Source organism: Parambassis ranga, chromosome 6, assembly GCF_900634625.1.
Source record: "Parambassis ranga chromosome 6, fParRan2.1, whole genome shotgun sequence".
In the NCBI taxonomy this organism is placed as follows: Eukaryota; Metazoa; Chordata; class Actinopteri; family Ambassidae; genus Parambassis; species Parambassis ranga.
In genome coordinates this window covers 1,835,482-1,853,170 of record NC_041027.1, presented here as the reverse complement: position 1 = coordinate 1,853,170, position 17,689 = coordinate 1,835,482, and the positions used below count along the sequence as shown (strand labels likewise).

At 41.7% G+C, this 17,689-nt stretch overlaps 1 protein-coding gene across 1 annotated transcript; it reads left to right on the top strand.

Annotated features, from left to right (window-relative positions):
• Nucleotides 1-682: 682 nt before the first annotated feature.
• Nucleotides 683-15,824, top strand: slc7a5 (solute carrier family 7 member 5). The gene is made up of 10 exons (XM_028408293.1): nucleotides 683-1,607; nucleotides 3,160-3,285; nucleotides 10,384-10,489; nucleotides 10,733-10,777; nucleotides 10,871-10,994; nucleotides 11,487-11,590; nucleotides 11,684-11,780; nucleotides 11,869-12,018; nucleotides 13,235-13,412; nucleotides 13,515-15,824. Exons 1-10 carry the CDS (start codon nucleotides 1,016-1,018, stop codon nucleotides 13,568-13,570), a joined length of 1,578 nt encoding a protein of 525 aa, XP_028264094.1. The 5' UTR covers nucleotides 683-1,015; the 3' UTR covers nucleotides 13,571-15,824.
• Nucleotides 15,825-17,689: the final 1,865 nt, after the last annotated feature.

The window sequence follows — 17,689 nt, the reverse complement described above, 5'->3', positions numbered from 1 at the left end:
GCTCACTTGGGTTGCACATAAACTGAGGCTCATTGCAGCAGCCTGGATCTGAATCCCCCTCTCACTACCCATAATGCTTCCTGTCATGAATAAAAGGCAAGATATCTTTTAAAAATCTACTGATTTGATTGACAGCCATACCTCAAAAATTACATTCTAATTATGACAAAATGTATATAATTATGATGCATTTTGTGTCTAAATAGATACATTTAAAGTGACTCATGTGATTTTGTACTAAAAGACCACCACAGACCTGGTCTGACAACTTTATTTTTATCATTATGTTAAAGTTAACATGTGCAAATTACTAATTTGGAGTACTTCAGTATGAAAATCAAATGATATTTTATTTTCAATATTTTGCATGTTCAATCTGCCATAGATATAGGGCAGCTGCAGGCTAAAACTTTGCATACTTTTTTTTAAGTGAGGCTGCACTGACTGACTGACTGAAAGTGTTCTTTACATTGCTTTGGAGAAGTGTAAATGCTTGAGTCACCTCCCCTCTTTAAGATTGCATCATCATAAAAACCAGTCCAGCTGGTTTGTCTACAATATCTGTTGGCACACTGTTCAATTCTTCCTACTATAGTCCAGTAGAGCTGATATTTCCATGTTGTTATACGCATGATTGTGTGTACATGTCTGTAGGGATATAATAGGCAGGGAGCTGTAGAATGTGGGGGTGTAGTGGAGCAGTACCGAACATCCGCCGCTAGAGGGTGCTGAGGTCAAATTGGATACGGGTATTAACAGGGGTTGGCCTTGACGGAGGAGGGCCATCATGTCAGTGTTAACACTTTCTTTCATGACTGAACTGCCAGAGTAGAGAAACACGCCACTCTTGACTCATACAACACACTCCGCGGACTCCGCGTGGCTGAACCCGGCCTGAGCATCACACCTCACCGGATAAGGAAAGGAGCGTCACACCGGCGACAGGCGGAGAGAGCCGGGAAGCTTTGTGTCCCCCGAGCTAGGAAGAAAAAAAGAGGAAACAACTCTGCTAACGATGTCGGGGGTAAAGAAGAGAAACTCCAACTCGTCGGCTGACAGGGAGGAGGACAAGCAGGTAACAGAGAGGATGCTGTCCCCGGGCAGCAGCGGGGAGAAAGGGGGAGCCCTCCCGGGTGGTGCAACTGGAGACACCAAGAGTCCCAACAACGCCGTCGCAGGAGAGGGAGAGGAAGACGGGGTCGTCCTGAAGAGGACCATCACCCTGATGAACGGCGTGGCCATCATCGTGGGCACCATTATCGGTTCGGGCATCTTCGTTACACCGACCGGCGTGGTGAGGGAAGCAGGCTCTGTAGGTCTGTCCTTGATAGTGTGGGCAGTGTGCGGGGTCTTCTCCACGGTGGGAGCCCTCTGCTACGCTGAGCTGGGGACCACCATCACCAAGTCCGGCGGTGACTATGCGTACATCCTGGAGGTGTACGGCTCCCTGCTGGCTTTCCTCAAACTCTGGATCGAGCTGCTCATCATCCGGCCGTCCTCTCAGTACATCGTCGCTTACGTCTTCGCCACATACCTCCTGAAGCCACTGTTCCCGGTGTGCCCGGTGCCGGAAACAGGGGCCAAGCTGGTGGCCTGCCTCTGCATCCGTGAGTATCAGAACCGCGCTGGCCGGAAGGGAAGGGATGATGCAATGTTATGGTGTGGTTCTCCAGGATGGATGTAGTGGATCTTAAAGTGAGAACACCTGTGCGACTGGAGGGACACGCGAGGCAGTAACACACACACTCACACCGGCACAATGTTACTTAGGGACCACGTGCGATGCTACCATTTTACACACGCGCGCAAATAAATGCGCGCTCCCTCACAGGTAGTGGTGAAAAATGCAGAGTTATTACATCAGCTCCGGTGATGGGAGGATGCTCAGGAGAATATTGTTTTACAAATTGTTTAACTCATTAAATTTTATTTGTAATCACGTTTTAAAACGATTGTAAATGTATATTTATTTATGTACAGCAACATTGACCTATTAATTCATTTTCACGTGCGTATATTGATATATTGGGCTGAGAAATTAGCATATTATAAGTTTGGAAGCCTGTTTAATTACTGCAGAAATTAACTGATATTTTTTAAGTTATTTATTTCAACAAACACATGCTCTCTTTAGTGCCTTGTTGGAGTCTTAACAAGATTAACTCTGGATTATTAGCTGCTTTAGCTTGTTAGCGCCAGTCTCTACTCCTACATGACCAACACATGCCCCTCACACACCCGACCTCTGCCTGAGTACATGCTTACACACATGACATGCATGTGCATAAGCCTGTGTGTGTGTCAGTTAGTAACTCCGGTGTCTAATCTTTAGAATGACTGAAGGCTAAATCCTGACTGAGACCACATAGAAGTATGGTGTGTATGTGTGTGTGTGTGTGTGTGTGTGTGTGTATTTCACTGCATGCCTGTGTGCTCTCTGTGGGGCTCCACTAACACATAAACATCCATAACTGATTTAAAATATCTTGGTGTGGGTTATTGTTCCATGTGACCTGTTTGTGGGAATGTGCATGTCTGCTCACTTATGTGTGTGCACACAACTAATAAAGTGTGTGTGTGTGAATGCATGAGAACATTTGGATACCAAAAGTGTGTTTAGTCCTCTACTGTACTCCGGCTCTCTCTCCTTTGTTATGGTCTCTAACACAGAGCCTCATTGTGCTGTCTCGTCTTTCTGTTGTACATCTGACCTGATTTAGGAGCTTTGAAGGCCTTTTTTTTACCCACTTTAATCACTATTAATGGGGTTCTGGGTGAGGCTTAATAACTTAATAACTCTGTGTGTGCATGAGGAGATGGGTTCCAGCACTGTGCACATGCTTTTTATACTTTTAAGAGACAGAATGCAATGCTGGAAAGGACTTAAGAATGTGTTTATTCTCCTTCAGTAGGCATGGTGTCATAAGAAACACACACACACACACACACAAACAGAGTGAACATCTTCACTTTGCAGTGGGTGTAATGTAACTTGCTGCAGTGAAAGCCAGTTTTGTCACTTCTGGTTCACTAAGCTGAATAGCCATGGCTCTCATGGGTTTGGTGGTAGTGAACATATCAAAGGATGCTGTCACTTGATGTCTCTCTCTCTCTCTCTCTCTCTTGTCTTAATTGTTGTCTCTCTCTCCCCCTGCACAGTCTTGTTGACCTTTGTGAACTGCTACAGCGTGAAGGCGGCCACCAGAGTGCAGGACTTCTTTGCTGCAGCCAAGCTTCTCGCACTTGGACTCATCATCATCATTGGCTTTGTCAAGATTGGTCAAGGTACCCCAGCACAATTACACCTACAGTACACACACTCTAATACACGGCAAACGGCACAGACACACTTCTCTTTTGTTTAAGTCACGTCCCATTCACAGTAAATGACCTGTAGGGTTTACACATCAAAGATTTCACAGAAAAAAAATATTTCAGTGTATGTTTCAATTAAAAATGCAAAAATAAACATTTTGCAATAAAAACATTCTTTAAAAATCAAATAATTTTGCTCTCCTCAATGCACCTGGTATACTGTGAATGACCCACTCGCAACCAGGAGTCACATCAAAGAAATTTCGGCGACTTTATGCCAACCTCCTGCAGTTTATATGCCAAGTTGCTGCTGCTTGGGGCTCCTACAATTTCATATTAAAACTCTTTAGTGTCTCTGGAGTTTGTTCATGCAGATGAAGTTTAAATACAAATTTAAAAAAAATAAAATTGCAGCTGCTCTCAAAATATTTGCAGCCACCACAGAATCGACTAGGAAAAAAGAGTTTTGATGGCACACTCTGTGACAGGAAGTGGTTTCTCTCACTCCTTCTCATCTCTTACTTAAACAGCCCCATTTTCTGATGTGGAATGAGAATATTTTGCAGATCTATACCCACTAACAATACCTTTTTGTGTTCATGGGTCTTTGAAAATTAAATAATGAGACATAATTGTGTAATTTATGCGGCTACAATAACAGGGACTCAATTCTATGTTATCTTACTCCCTGTCACCCCAAGTTAAATAGCTTCTGTCTGATCCAATCAACACTTCATAGTGCATATGAAGTTGTGATGCTTCTTGGAATCAGGCCTAAACCTCATTAGGCCCACAGGATGTTGTGGAGTGCAGCCAGGGATGGGAGGACAGTACAGAGAAACCACACAGTGGCACTTAAGTGTGCTATGCATTTTCCTCATTTGGAGGTCTGGTCATTAGCTGCAGGAGTCTGAGACACACAAAGACTCACACAGCCTGTTTGCACAAGCTACAACTCGTGCCTCATCATTAAAGGCCTGGCAGAGACACACAGGAAATAAGTTCACAGAGGGTTCACTGAGTTCATGTCACAGAAAGTAAACTACTGGAGGCTTCAGTCCTAAATATCAGTTGACCTAATACCTGCTTCCTTTTCAATGATGAAAAAGCCTTCCAATAGGTGATTGTAGGCTTTTCTCCCCGCTGCTGCCTGTGTGTGTCTGTTGCCAAGCCTGCTGTGGACTTATGGCTGCCTCACTTCCTGTCTGCAGTGAGGCAGTCACTGCTCACCTCCTCGGAGTGGCAGAAGCAAGATTAGATCAGAAGAAGCAAAGGATGGAATACCAAAAAGCCTGAGCCGGTGTGATGTTAGTGTTTCTATGGTTACCTGTCTGCTCTCTCCAGCTGTGTGTTTCATCTGTCTGAAGCCTAAATATGACCTATGACCCTTTGACCTCACAGCTAACATTAACTTTAGTAGTGCTGTAAGATGGATCTTTAAAATTTAGCAGTTTAACTAGAATTAAAGCTGCAAGCAGCATTGCGGGCCCTCACGCACCTTGTGATCCACGGGGCTATTGCTGTCTTCTCTTTTATGCTCTTGTCTCCCATACTCTCCTGTCCTATGCTCTCTTTTCCTCTCATTTGCAGAGATGTACAACAAACACATGTTTACAACCAAACTTTCCTGCTACCAGTAGGTGGCGCTATGACCGTATCATCCTATTAGCATATATGTCAGACTCGGGTCCATAGCAGTAGTGTAAGATTTTGTCCACATTGCATAAAGTATATGGGTAGTACTGCATAAAATACAGCGAGTTCCTTTGTAATGGCGAATGGTCAACTTTGAGGCCACGCCCCCACCACACGGTAATACTTTTGAAAGAGTTTTGGAATGCGTCTATTCCCTATGGTGTCCTGAGTGGACACAATGAATTTCAGCTCAATGGGATGAAGTATGCAAGCGTGAAAAGTTTTATAGCAGGGTCAGAAATCGCCAAAATGGTAGACTTCCTGTTGGGTTTGGAGGGGGGGTCCAAGAGACTTTTTTGTGCGTCTTGGGGTGATACACATGTGTGCTAATTTTCATGATCCTGCGTCAAACTGGCCAGCAGGGCTACGCGTTAGGGCAAAAAATACAGGGAGTTCCTTTGTAATGGCGAATGGTCAACTTTGTTTGGTCAACTCTGATCATACATGTGACATGTGACACAGAAGTTATAGCGACTTCCTGTTTTCTGTAAAATCGCCAAACTTTGAGGCCACGCCCCGGCCACACCGTCAGACTTTTGTAAGAGTTTTGGAATGCGTCTATTCCCTATGCAGTGAGTTTCAGCTCAATTGGATGAAGTATGCGAGGCATGAAAAGTTTTGTAGCAGGGTCACAAATCGCCAAAAATGGCCACAAACTTTAAAATGGCGGACTTCCTGTTGGGTTTGGAGGGGGGTCCAAGAGACTTGAGGTGCATCTTGAGGTGATACACGTGTGCCAATTTTCATAATCCTGTGTCAAACCGACCAGAGGGGCTATGCGTTGGGGCGCTATAGAGCCATTTTCCTATGTGCATTTCAAAAGTCAGCAAATTTCAACATTTTTCGGGCGAATGAATTTTTCTACCTAGTTTGGTGAGTTTTGGGGCATGTTAAGGCCTCCAAAAATGTGATCAAAGAAGGGGGGGGGGTAATAATCCTAAGGGTTTCAATAGGGCTCTTGCACCATTTGGTGCTCGGGCCCTAAATATAACACCAACCTGACACATTTACATTAAACTACATCAAAAATCTCCTAATTTAAAACAATGAAGGGATCAAAGTATTAAATTGCCTAATACAATTTAGAAGTCATTTCTCTTCAAAGAACTCTTCAAAGATTGAAAATCTGCCCCTTTTCTTCGCTTACATTGCTCTGACAGCTTCAATCTGACATTAAGCAGAGCATTGGAAAGGACAGATTGCCTGTTTGCATGCAGGTCGGAGGTCACAGGCTTCAGATCACAACTTGTGAGCATTCAGGACCCCAACAGTGGGTGGATTTATTCAGGCAGGAAAGTGGGAGGTAGGAGAAAGGAAGGGTGGGGGGGACTTTGAGATGTCTGGTGTTTTTCTGTGTGTTTGGCTTTTTGTCCAAAGCCAGATTTAGGTCACTGAGATTTTTACAACCTCTACAAACCACTCTTTTCCTCTCTATTCTGGACATAAATTATAGAAAGCTTACAGATCAGCCATAAACTCACACAGTTTGTATCTGACTGCATTGTTGATAGTAAGTCAGTTATGGCTGACACACAGTGTATAATATATATATATATATATATATATATATATATATATATATATATATATATATATATGTGTGTGTGTGTGTGTGTATATGTGTATATTTATATATATATACACATATATACATATACACACACATATATATATATACATGTATATATATATATGTGTGTGTGTGTATATATATATACATGTATATATATATCTTGTTAGTGCAAACGTTTTGTCAAAAGGTTAATAGAAACATACAGTAAAAGCATGTGTTAAAATGTTGTTTTAAGCTTATATTTGATTATATTTTCTAAAAGAATATTTGATGCATTCAAGGATCACTGAACACTTCATCATATATCTTCTTTTTTAATATGATGAACAGTCACTGTCCAACCACCCACCAACTGATGGGTGGCCTTGGCCTTAGCACAGCACTGTAGTAGACTGATAAATAGATCTAGATAATTAGATGAGACTCACATGCTAATATACTGGAGTGACAGGTTACAGGTGTGCGCAGATAAAAGCAGATAGTGCTTCTGTTGTTCATTCCTGACGTGCTCGTAATCCACATGAGCTGAATGCCAGCTTCAGATCTCTAATACCTGTTTTGGTTTGTAACTGGAGCACACAAAGTTTTTCTACTCATTTGTAATTCTAGTCCTTTCCTAAGTGTCTTTTTTGATTTACTATTTAGTCGGATACTGTTCCTAAATCTTTTAACACCAGCCTTTGTCACTGCACTGTCTATAATAACTTCGCATTATGTAGACAAACACAAGGTGCGTGGCTGAGGAAATCCCTCCTGCTGTCATAGCTCTGCCTGGCTTCTGATTCGTTGTTAGGGCACACCTTGACTGATCAGTGCCTTATGCAAGAAGCAGCTTGATTTAACCATTCTCTGACTGTAGATTTAGATAACTGGATTAGGTGGTTGAAATAAATATAAAAGAGCTTCAATTCAGTGTAAACTGAATCTAACTGCTTAGTTTTATGTGATAAAGTAGGGACACACGCTCTCAAACTTTTTTGACGTGTACACCATGACACGTCTGTGTGCATTTGTGTTATTCAAGCTCAGTGGCTCATAAGGTCAGAGTCTTGCCAGTGTCTCGCATTAGAGACCAGTGTAATCTGATTAGCTCCAATAAAGCTGCCCGCACTGTTTGGAAGTGAAACACTCAGGTCTTCTCTCGGTCTGTCGAGTTTTATCTTGTCTGTAAGAAGAACTCTCTACCAGCCTTCTTAGTCCTTCTCTGCAAAACAAAGCGCATCTTTAAGCAAAGCAGTTTTCCACATCTGAGATGTGTGTGTGTGTGTGTGTGAGAGAGAGATGGAAAGGTGTGTGTTTGTGTAGTGGGAGGGATCCAGCTCTGAATCACATCTAAGCAAATAGATTCTAAACACACAAAGAGTGTCATTCATCTCTGTCTAGTGCTAATCAGAATTGTCTTAAAGTAGACGTAAACTGAGTCACTGCCAAGCAGCCACCGTAATAGCCTGAGATTCACTGTCAGTCTGACCTTAATCCACAGCAAGTTATAGGCACTCTTTTGGACCACTTCTGGTTGTGTCATTCAGATTTTAATGAAACAAGCTTGTTTTCTTTAGATAAGCAGATTGTTGTCATGGTTATGTCTATATAATACATGGAAAACAATGGGGAAATTTGACTCGTCACAGATGGTGCCCCTCCCCTAATGAAAGTTAAACCAATTACAAGAAAACGCTGTGAATGATCTTTTGGATGCACAAGAGGAAAAAGGCATTTCAGGCTGTATTTTGGGCCAAAGTCACCAAACATGTAAGCGGTTTGTGTCAGATTTGTCTGGTGACCGCAGAAAGGGCGCCTCCATCCCTTCTAATTAGGACACAGGCCCTCTATGTTTAAGTCCAATTAATTGGCCAGAGTTGTTGCCAAAATGGCTGCTCAAAGCTTGAGCCAGGTGCTGGTAGGTTAAGGTGGAGACACAGACATTTACATCGTTCAAATCAGTATTTCCATCTAATAAAGAAGTACATTGATTTATTTTTTAAAGTTTGCAGGCCTTCCTGTCTTTAGCAACTTCTAGCAGCCGCACTCAATGCCTCTGCTAAGCTTGTCATGCCTGGTAGGCTTCTAAAGGGAGTCAACCAGGGGGGACATCCACATCAGAAGCCTAACCCACCTTAACTGATTCCATTTTTACATATTTTTTTAACCATCTTTGCAGAATAAGTCCAGTCGATGAGGATAGATTCCTATTTACTGCATTACCAAACAAGTAAAACATTTCCCAACATGTTGAATGTTTTTTAAGGTGAGATCCAAGTAAGTACTTTTACTTTTGAAAGCTAAAGCTTCAGTTTAGACCCTAAATCCCAATACCAAGGAATTCAGTTCATTCCGTCTTTGTTGCCTTGTGTGCACGTGCCTTTTGTGCCATTGTGCATGCATTTTTCATTCCTGGTGTGTTTGTGTCTCACTTTCTCTGCCTGGCACCGATATCATGTGAACAACTGAACACAGCTTTGAGGGTTTCCTGACCAGTGAGGTGGAAGAAAAGACAGAAGAAGAAAGACAGCTGAGGGAAAAGCAAGATTTGTGCAAAAATACGGTCATAAAAAGCATCTGTCCTTCCTGAACCCGTCAAACCTGCTGTTACTCACCTTCCAATAATGGGAAAGATTAAATGCATGCCACCTCAGCTAAACATTGTTGACATTGCATCTTAAGTGTGACTCTGAATGCTGCAGATTTTTTCCAATCAAAAACAGAAAGAACACTAAAAAAATACCAGGATGTAAAGCAGATTTGATGGCAGTCTCACATCTGTTTGCTAATATTGATAGACAGATGACACAGTAATCAGTGTTTCCCACGCTGCACAGTGGCTTATGGCTAACTCTCCCAGTATCAACAGTGCCTGCGGGTGTTGGTTTAGCAACCGTCGTGGTGTCTGAGAATGCGTATGCATGTTGAGGGGAGCAGGAATGTGGCACACATCTAACTAACCCTGGGGGTCAAAGAAAAGAGGCCATGGTCATTGGCAAAGTTAAATAGGAGTGCTCTCCTGAATGCACGGATGATACAGGCACAGTGCTCAAAACTTATTAGAAATTTACAGCCTACAAAATATGTATTTTTTTTATTTCACCTATAAGAATGTCTCAAAAAATCTGTTTTTACCTTCGGTTTATAGTCTAAAAATATTATATAGCCTACATAATTTCCTCACCCCACTAGCAGGTTTAGAATTTTAGTTTTTAATTGTAAAATTTCCCCCCTACTCCTGACCATCTGATGGCCCCTGAATGCATCATGTGTCATAAAATATAAAGAAATACATAAAAATTAGTGGTTGTGCTAACAAGATACTGTAAAAAAATGAAAAAGAATTCTGCATTTCTTGAAGAAACTAAGAAGCCATGACAGATTCAGTTACAGCAGCAGTTACATGACATGTGGAGGCTGTAAAAACGTAGTTAATTATAGAATCAATAAACAAAAATTCTTCTTATTTGAAATAGTATATATTTTTTTCTTTTCCCTTTAACTCTATAACTGAGGTAAAGAATGCAATGTTAGCATTAGCATTAGCCAGTGCCACAATACACACATTGTGGAAATTACACTAACAAGTGAAAATGCTTTATTTGAAGGTGTTAATTTTTATTTTCTTTTAGTTTGTGTTGCCTCACAATCTGGGTCACTTGTTGACGTCTAAGCCGGTCTCAGCACCAATAATTCTACAGTCCTCCACTGATCCACATACTGAGACAGATTTAAGCTGAATCTCATGCCTCTTGCCCGCTTGTGGTTTTTTTGCTGTTTTGTTCCACGTTGTTTCAGATTTATTGTTTCCTCTTCAGGTGATACCGATGGACTTCTTCCAGAAAATTCCTTCGATGGGTCCAGTTATGATTTTGGCAGCATTGGCCTGGCGCTCTACAGCGGCCTGTTTGCCTATGGTGGCTGGTGAGTAAAATGATCAACCTGCCTGTGGCATTAGGTTACGAGCCACAGCGCTCCCTGTTCAATTTCCAGTTTCCCCAAGTTAAAATGTTAATCCTGCAGTTTTAAGGAAGGAGTAAATTGTCCGTTTGTATCAAGAAAAAAGGACTAGCCTTCTCTTCTCTTAGTCTCTAAAAACTAGAATGATCTTTTTAATTAAGTTATTTTTGCACAAACACTTATGAATTTTTACTCCATCTCTTCCAGGAACTACTTGAATTTTGTTACAGAGGAGATGATCGACCCATACAAGTGAGTTGGCATACGGATTTAAAAAATTCTACATTAAAGTTCTTCAGTTGTAATGTGTGTCATGACTCTTTTTTGGTTGTGTATCTTCCTCAGAAACCTCCCGCGAGCTATCATCATCTCCCTGCCCATCGTGACAGTGGTGTATGTTCTCACCAACCTGGCTTATTTTACCACACTCTCCCCCGACCAGATGCTCAACTCAGAGGCTGTGGCCGTGGTGAGCGAGCGCACTCTGAGCTTCGACACATTTTCTGCATTTTCTTAACTCTGTTTAACACATCTGCCGAGCTCTACCAAATCCTTTAGAACAACCGAATACTCACTGATTTGTTTTGTCACATCACTACTCTCACATGTAAGGCTTTCTAGTTGTGCTGATGAATGAAGATTTTCTTTTGTTTTTGCAAAATCCTTTACACCATGTATATTTTGCAGATTATTCATTAAGATACTGACAAAATTGGGATTTTTTTTTAACGGTGCATTTTCATTGAAAAAATCCAGTTAAAATAGTTCTTCTTGTTTCTAAAATAAACAGTGCAAATTTAAACAAAAAAAAACATTTCATTTTAAAAGGAGTTTCAGCATGTTCAGTCAGGTAGCATTAAGATGAGGATAAGAGCAAACTTATGAATACCTATTGCAGATATTTGTATTGAGTATATATATGAGTATGACCTTCTTCATAATGTGTGTGTACTTCCTGCAGGATTTTGGTAACTACTACCTGGGTCCCATGGCATGGATCATCCCAGTGTTTGTAGGTCTGTCCTGCTTTGGATCAGTCAATGGCTCACTGTTCACATCATCCAGGTAACACACACACACAGTGCAAAGACCCTAAAGATAACAGAAGCTGCATGAGCACCCAGGGGTCATTTCAGTCATTAAAATATGTCTCTGCAGGTTATTCTTCGTGGGTGCCCGGGAAGGTCACCTACCAAGTTTGCTGGCAATGATCCACCCCAGTCTTCTGACCCCGCTTCCCTCACTTATATTCACCGTACGTATACTAAATACACACTGATACACACAGAAGTGTTTGGTGGGTTTTGGAGTTAAAATCTGCCTCTCTCGCTTTCTCTCTGCAGTGTTTGATGACGCTACTCTATGCCTTCTCCAATGACATCTTCTCCGTCATCAATTTCTTCAGCTTCTTTAACTGGCTCTGCATTGCCATGGCAATCGTTGGAATGATGTGGCTCCGTTATAAGAAACCTGAGTTGGAGCGACCAATTAAGGTGTGTTTATTCACATACATAACCCAGCAACCCAGCATACAACCCACACAGCAATGGTGTCGGAAAGGGTGCAACTAAGCTTCAAGATTCTACAGAGAACATAAAATGTTTGTATAGATACTTGGCAATTTATAAAAAATTAGCTTTTTGGTTTTTAAGTATGTCGCTATGATAATCACAAACAGACAAGTAATTTTCTTGTCAAGGAAACATGCCTTTCAAATCTGCTGGTGGGTTTTGTGGCCCAGATGGTTAAAATGTTTCATGCTTTTATGGTGTTTTAGAACCTCAAGAGGAGGAGAAGGAATTTCATCTGAACTACTGAATCTGGATTAAATTATTAGAGAGGAGGAGGAGAATATCAGAGAATATAAAAGACGATTAAAACACAACAAGCAAGCCATCCTTCTTTGTCTTTGTCAATGTTGACTCCCACTCGAGTTAGCTTTGGCAGCAGGAATTGTTTCTGCTTTCTCTCGTACAACAGACAGAGATCCATTCAGGGCAGCTCAGCTGAATGGATACTGATCGCAGATTAAAGAACAGAAGAGAAGCTGGATGCTTGTCAACTGCTGTTGAGGCCTGGTGTGTGTGTGTGTTGTGTTGGGGACTTAGTGTGGGAATTTAAGGTCTTTAGGAGAGTAGGAGGATGGTCAGAGGAAATGAATGTGATGTCTTCTGAATTGATGGAAGCACAAATGTGAGTGCGTGGCAAACATAGAGGACCATTGTTGCACCGTGTGAGCATGTGAGTGTGTTTTTTTCGTGTGTCCCTTATTAGAGCCTGATGGCTGCTGTGGTTCCCCTGCTGGTACAGTGGATAGATCTATTGGTCCAGCCTGTGTGTGTGTATGTGTGTGGTGAGACAGTAGTGACACTGTCTCTCTCTTTCACTCTCCCACCCTATTTCTTCCTCCTTTCTTTGTCTGTCACATTCCTGCTGTTCAACAGATTTGTAGCAGAGCTGCCAGAGTTAGATTTATGAGTTCATCTTAACCACCTCAGCATCTCGTCTTCCAGCACATTTCAGCTGCTGGAGCTTCACTGAGGTTGGCTAATGGGGTCTCGCTGGCTCATAGTGTGATGGGGCTGTGGTTCTGTGTGCAGGCCAGTTACTGCTCCAGGCCAAGAAATAATGCTTAGTACGCCTCATCGCAAAACATGTCCTTTAATACATGGGGTTTCTGTTTTAACCCTCTTCGTCTCCTACTTGCAGATAAACATCCTGTTACCGGTGAGTTTTGTGCTGGCCTGCCTCTTCCTCATCGTTGTGTCCTTCTGGAAGACTCCAAAGGAATGTGCCATAGGCTTTGGCATCATCGCCACCGGACTGCCTGTCTACTTTACCGGCGTGTGGTGGAAGAACAAACCCAAGTGGATGCTGAACGGAATCTGTGAGTACAGCATTTCTGATTTCATTTTCTTCAAATTGCTGGGAGCGCTTGTTTCATTGTTGATGACTGTCTGTGTGTGTGTGTTTTTTTTTTTTGTTGCAGTCTCGTCCACTGCCTTCTGTCAGAAGATGATGGAGGTTGTGCCTCAGCAGTCCTAGAAGGTCTCACTTTGAATTTTAGCCAGTGGCCAATCAGATTGACCAACAGTGATCCCTGGGCTATGACGTCACAACTGATGAAGCTTGATCTCTGTTGACCCCTTCTACCCCTCTCTCTCTCTCTCGCTCTCTCTCTCTGTCTCTATCACACACACACACCTGTGTGCAGGATGTGTGTGAGGACCTGACTGATGAGGGCATCTGAAACTACATGTCCTTTTTTTCGCTTGTCTATTATATTACTGATATTTTTGTTGTTATTTGACTATTATTAGTCACTAGTATTTATAGTTTTTTCCATTTTTTTACTTTATGTTACTTGTTTTGGTTTTATTTCACTGGTTTTGTAGCTATGTTCTTGTAACACCTCCTCTTTCATCAAAAACCTGTTTTTGTTTTACAAGTTGTGCCTTATGTGGCAAATGCAGTTGGAACTGAGCTGCAGCAGTTGTTGACAGTGCTGTAAAACCTTAGAAAACAAGAGTTTACTTTACTTTCCTGTATTCTGGATATTGGGGTTGTAGCATGCAGGATTCATGATGTCTGATATTCATGAAGATTGGGTCTTGCAGTCATTACAAGTCTTTTTGTGGCTATCTGTGTGATGGACGGTGGTCGCTGTAATGCCCATGAACTCCCAGTGTCTGTGTGTTGATCTTTGCCCTGCTCACTAGTGTTTTTTCACTGCAGGAACTGGGGACAGACACAAGGCGTAATGAAGCCAGACCTCTTTGTCATTCCATTTCTTTGTCATGCCTCTGCTGGGTTGTTTTATTTTTTTATACTTCTATTTAGGTCCAGTTCTCTCTAGGAAGGACTGAGACCCACCCCTCTATTTTTTAGAGAGCAGTTCTCCCTCAGTTGCAGTAGCGGCAGTCCCTAAATCGGCCTGCTAGTTCCTACTGTTGATGATGTTTAGTTAAAAAAATAGTTGTTGAGCCCTGTCCTGCAGTTTTTCAGAATTACTTTTCCTACAGTAGGCGCTTTCTTCCTCCCTGAAAGATGTAAAGGTGCCTGCTGCTCTAAAGTGTCTTGTTGGTTCCTGCAGTGGAAAAACACAAAGTGTTGTATTTGTGACTGGTGTGGTTTTGAAGTTGTCTGTGCTGCTGTGGGTAGTGTGTGAGTGAATGTTAAAAGTTAAATGCAAGCCTTGGTGTATCTTGAGCATTTTACTGACTTTTTGTATTCCACGTCCTGTAGACCTGCTGCTAATGCAGATATATGAAATGAAATGAATATGCTTAATGTTTTTTTTCTGTCCAAAGTTGTCAGAGCAACAAAGCAACTGTTCCTATAAGTGTGTGCAGTCTACTGTTCAGTGAATTCTGTGCTTTTCATTGATCAGGGTGTCACACTGACAGATACCAGGGTGAGGAAGTATATTTCGGTGACTGAAAAGTGGGTCAAAATGTACTACTTTTGTCCAGTTGAATTTCTTTGGGTCAGTGATCACATGATCAATATGTTAGCATACTGAGCCTGGCTCACAGAGCACCACTACCCTGTGAGCGGTGGTGTTTACATGGTGTTACTGTAACAAAAAAGCAGTTCAAAGCAGAGTGACAGAAGCTAATCATACACTCATGTTTTAGTGAAGTGGATGTCTGTGTGTGTGTGTGTGTGGGGGGGGGGGGGGTGCTGTAGGACACAGGCAGGTAACATCTTTGTAAACTTCTCACTGTTATCCTCTCGGCGTATTTGTGTGATGGGGTGGATGCAGGCGGGGTAAAATGTTCAGAGGCCAACATGCTTCAGTGAGTGGAGGAAATGTTAAAGAGGAAGTCTTTCTTTCATGTGGTGGGTGTTAAAGTGCAGACCGAGCATGTTGTCAGATCTCACTATAAACTGCTAGGTATTTACTTTTCCTGTTTTTGTTTGGACTTTACACACAGCCACAGTTACAACAGCAAAAAAAATTAAAATAAATAAATGTCGATATTAATGTCGATGGTCCTCCTCGCAAAGGACCAAAAGAACATGTTGCTGTGGCAACCGTGCTATCTCCATTGAGACGGCACGGCTGCTGTGTAGCAGGAGGGGGCTAACGTGTAATGTTTTAAAGGTAGGACATTTCTAACACTCCAGCCATCGGTCGCTCAGAGCTGATGGGAAAACTAACCCAACTAGAACTGTAGAAAGTTTATTTATTTATTTTTTAGAAAACTTCAATGTTTATTGTGTATTAGTCCCTCAAATTTGTTTACAGGGCATTTTGTGGAAAGTGCTTTACAAATAAATCGTGAGTTTTTTTCCACTCTTGTGCATCGCATTTGATTTACATCACCTTTATTTATCTATTTATTATTATTTTAATTATTATTACTTTTTTTTATTTTTTGTTTTGTTTGTCCAATTAATATTTCATTTGACAAACTGAATCTCCTGTCAGCTTTTCAGTGCTCTTTTACGTCTTTTAAGTCCGCTTTGAGTTGATCAATTTTCCAGGGAATGGCTAAGGAGACTAAAATACAATTAGGAACAAAGCGTTTTTAGTCATCGGTGAAACAGGTACTGGTGTTAGAATCTGTCTTAGATCTCCTGTGTGGCTTCTTACATTCCAAAGAAGTGAATGTTAATCAGGGAATGTAAATTGGCTGTAGGTGTGTTGCGATAAATGGTTTATCCCTGTGAAGAACATGGCAACCTGTCCAGAGTGTACACCACCTCTCACCCATTGACACCTGGCATAGGCTCCATTAAAACAATGGGTGAATGGATGATTTGCCATAATACTGTACAAGTGTTCCATTCATATTTTGCCCTCATGAGGTCAAAAGAAATAAAGGCAGGATTTAGGATGAAGAGGGTGAATACTGGTTTTTCATCATTTATTCCTACATTGAATATTAAACTTTCTTTAGTAAAAGACGGAAGTTGCGACAGAAAGTCCTGTAGTTTTATATGTTTTATTGGAATTTATTGTCTAATGATTTAAATGGTGGTACAACCACCTGCAGCCAGGGCAGGGGGTCGAACCACAAACCTTCCTGTTAGACAACCACTCTACCACCTGAGCCACAGCCACCCTTATTAAAATTTCAACTTAAGCAATGCCTGGAATTCTCTTAACAACAATGGCACTGACATCAGTCTGTAACGGCAGACTGTGGAGGAACTACCTGTCACTCTGTTTGACAGGTGTGAAATGACCACGCGTATAAAGAGGAGTGTGTCGGGTATTTTCAATGAAAATGATCTGTGCTGCTGTCCTTGTAATAACAAGATGAGAAGACAGCATCATAGCAGGAATAAGGCTTGGTTACAAAGTAACACACAGCCATTCTACTGACTCAGTCTGTGTTGGAGCTTTTTAAAGTAAGTCCGCTTCCTCTGTTGATGTTACAAATGCTTACGTGCTAAGCATTACGTACTACACAATGTTCACCCTCTGTGTTTACAGTGCAGGCAGAAAATCAGCTTAAACTCAAAGTGCAGATAAGAAAGGCTCAGATTCCTTCTAACTTGAACTTGCTGTTGATGCTATAAAAACCAGAGTCAGTATCCTCTGGTGATAATGAATGAACCAGATTACATAATCCATCTAGATTTTGAAATAATTCAGTTTTAAACATGGCCATTGCATGGCTGAATTATTTGTGTGAGGCATACTTACTGATCACTGTGACAGTCAGTCTGCTTGGTGTTTTTTTTTCCTCTTTATTTACAGTCTGTGGGGATTAGACGGTCACATTTGGTTGTGACTGCACCACATGCTGTATATCTGCAAAGTGCTTCTTTTGTGCCCATTCTCTCACACAAAGAGAGAGAAGCGCTGATGCTCAGGTACTCCGGTCAAAGGTTTTCAAGTAGTCGGAAATTCCTGCATCCCACTTGTGCTCCCAGTAGTAGGCTGTGCCTGAATGGATTGTGGGAAGCCAGAGCCTTCGTGTGCGACAGTAGTCATTGTGGCAGGGACATTTCTCTGCAGACCTGACAGTGCTGTGAGAACAATGGCTACCTCTGTTTAGTCAAGTTCATTTTTAGATTTGTTCAAACAATTGTTGAGTCATTAACTTTAGTTTTTAAAATCCAGTTGTTTTTCACTGTGCTGCTTCAGTACTTTCTCTATGTATTTCTATTAGGAAATTAGGGTAATAAAATATAAACATTCCACATTTT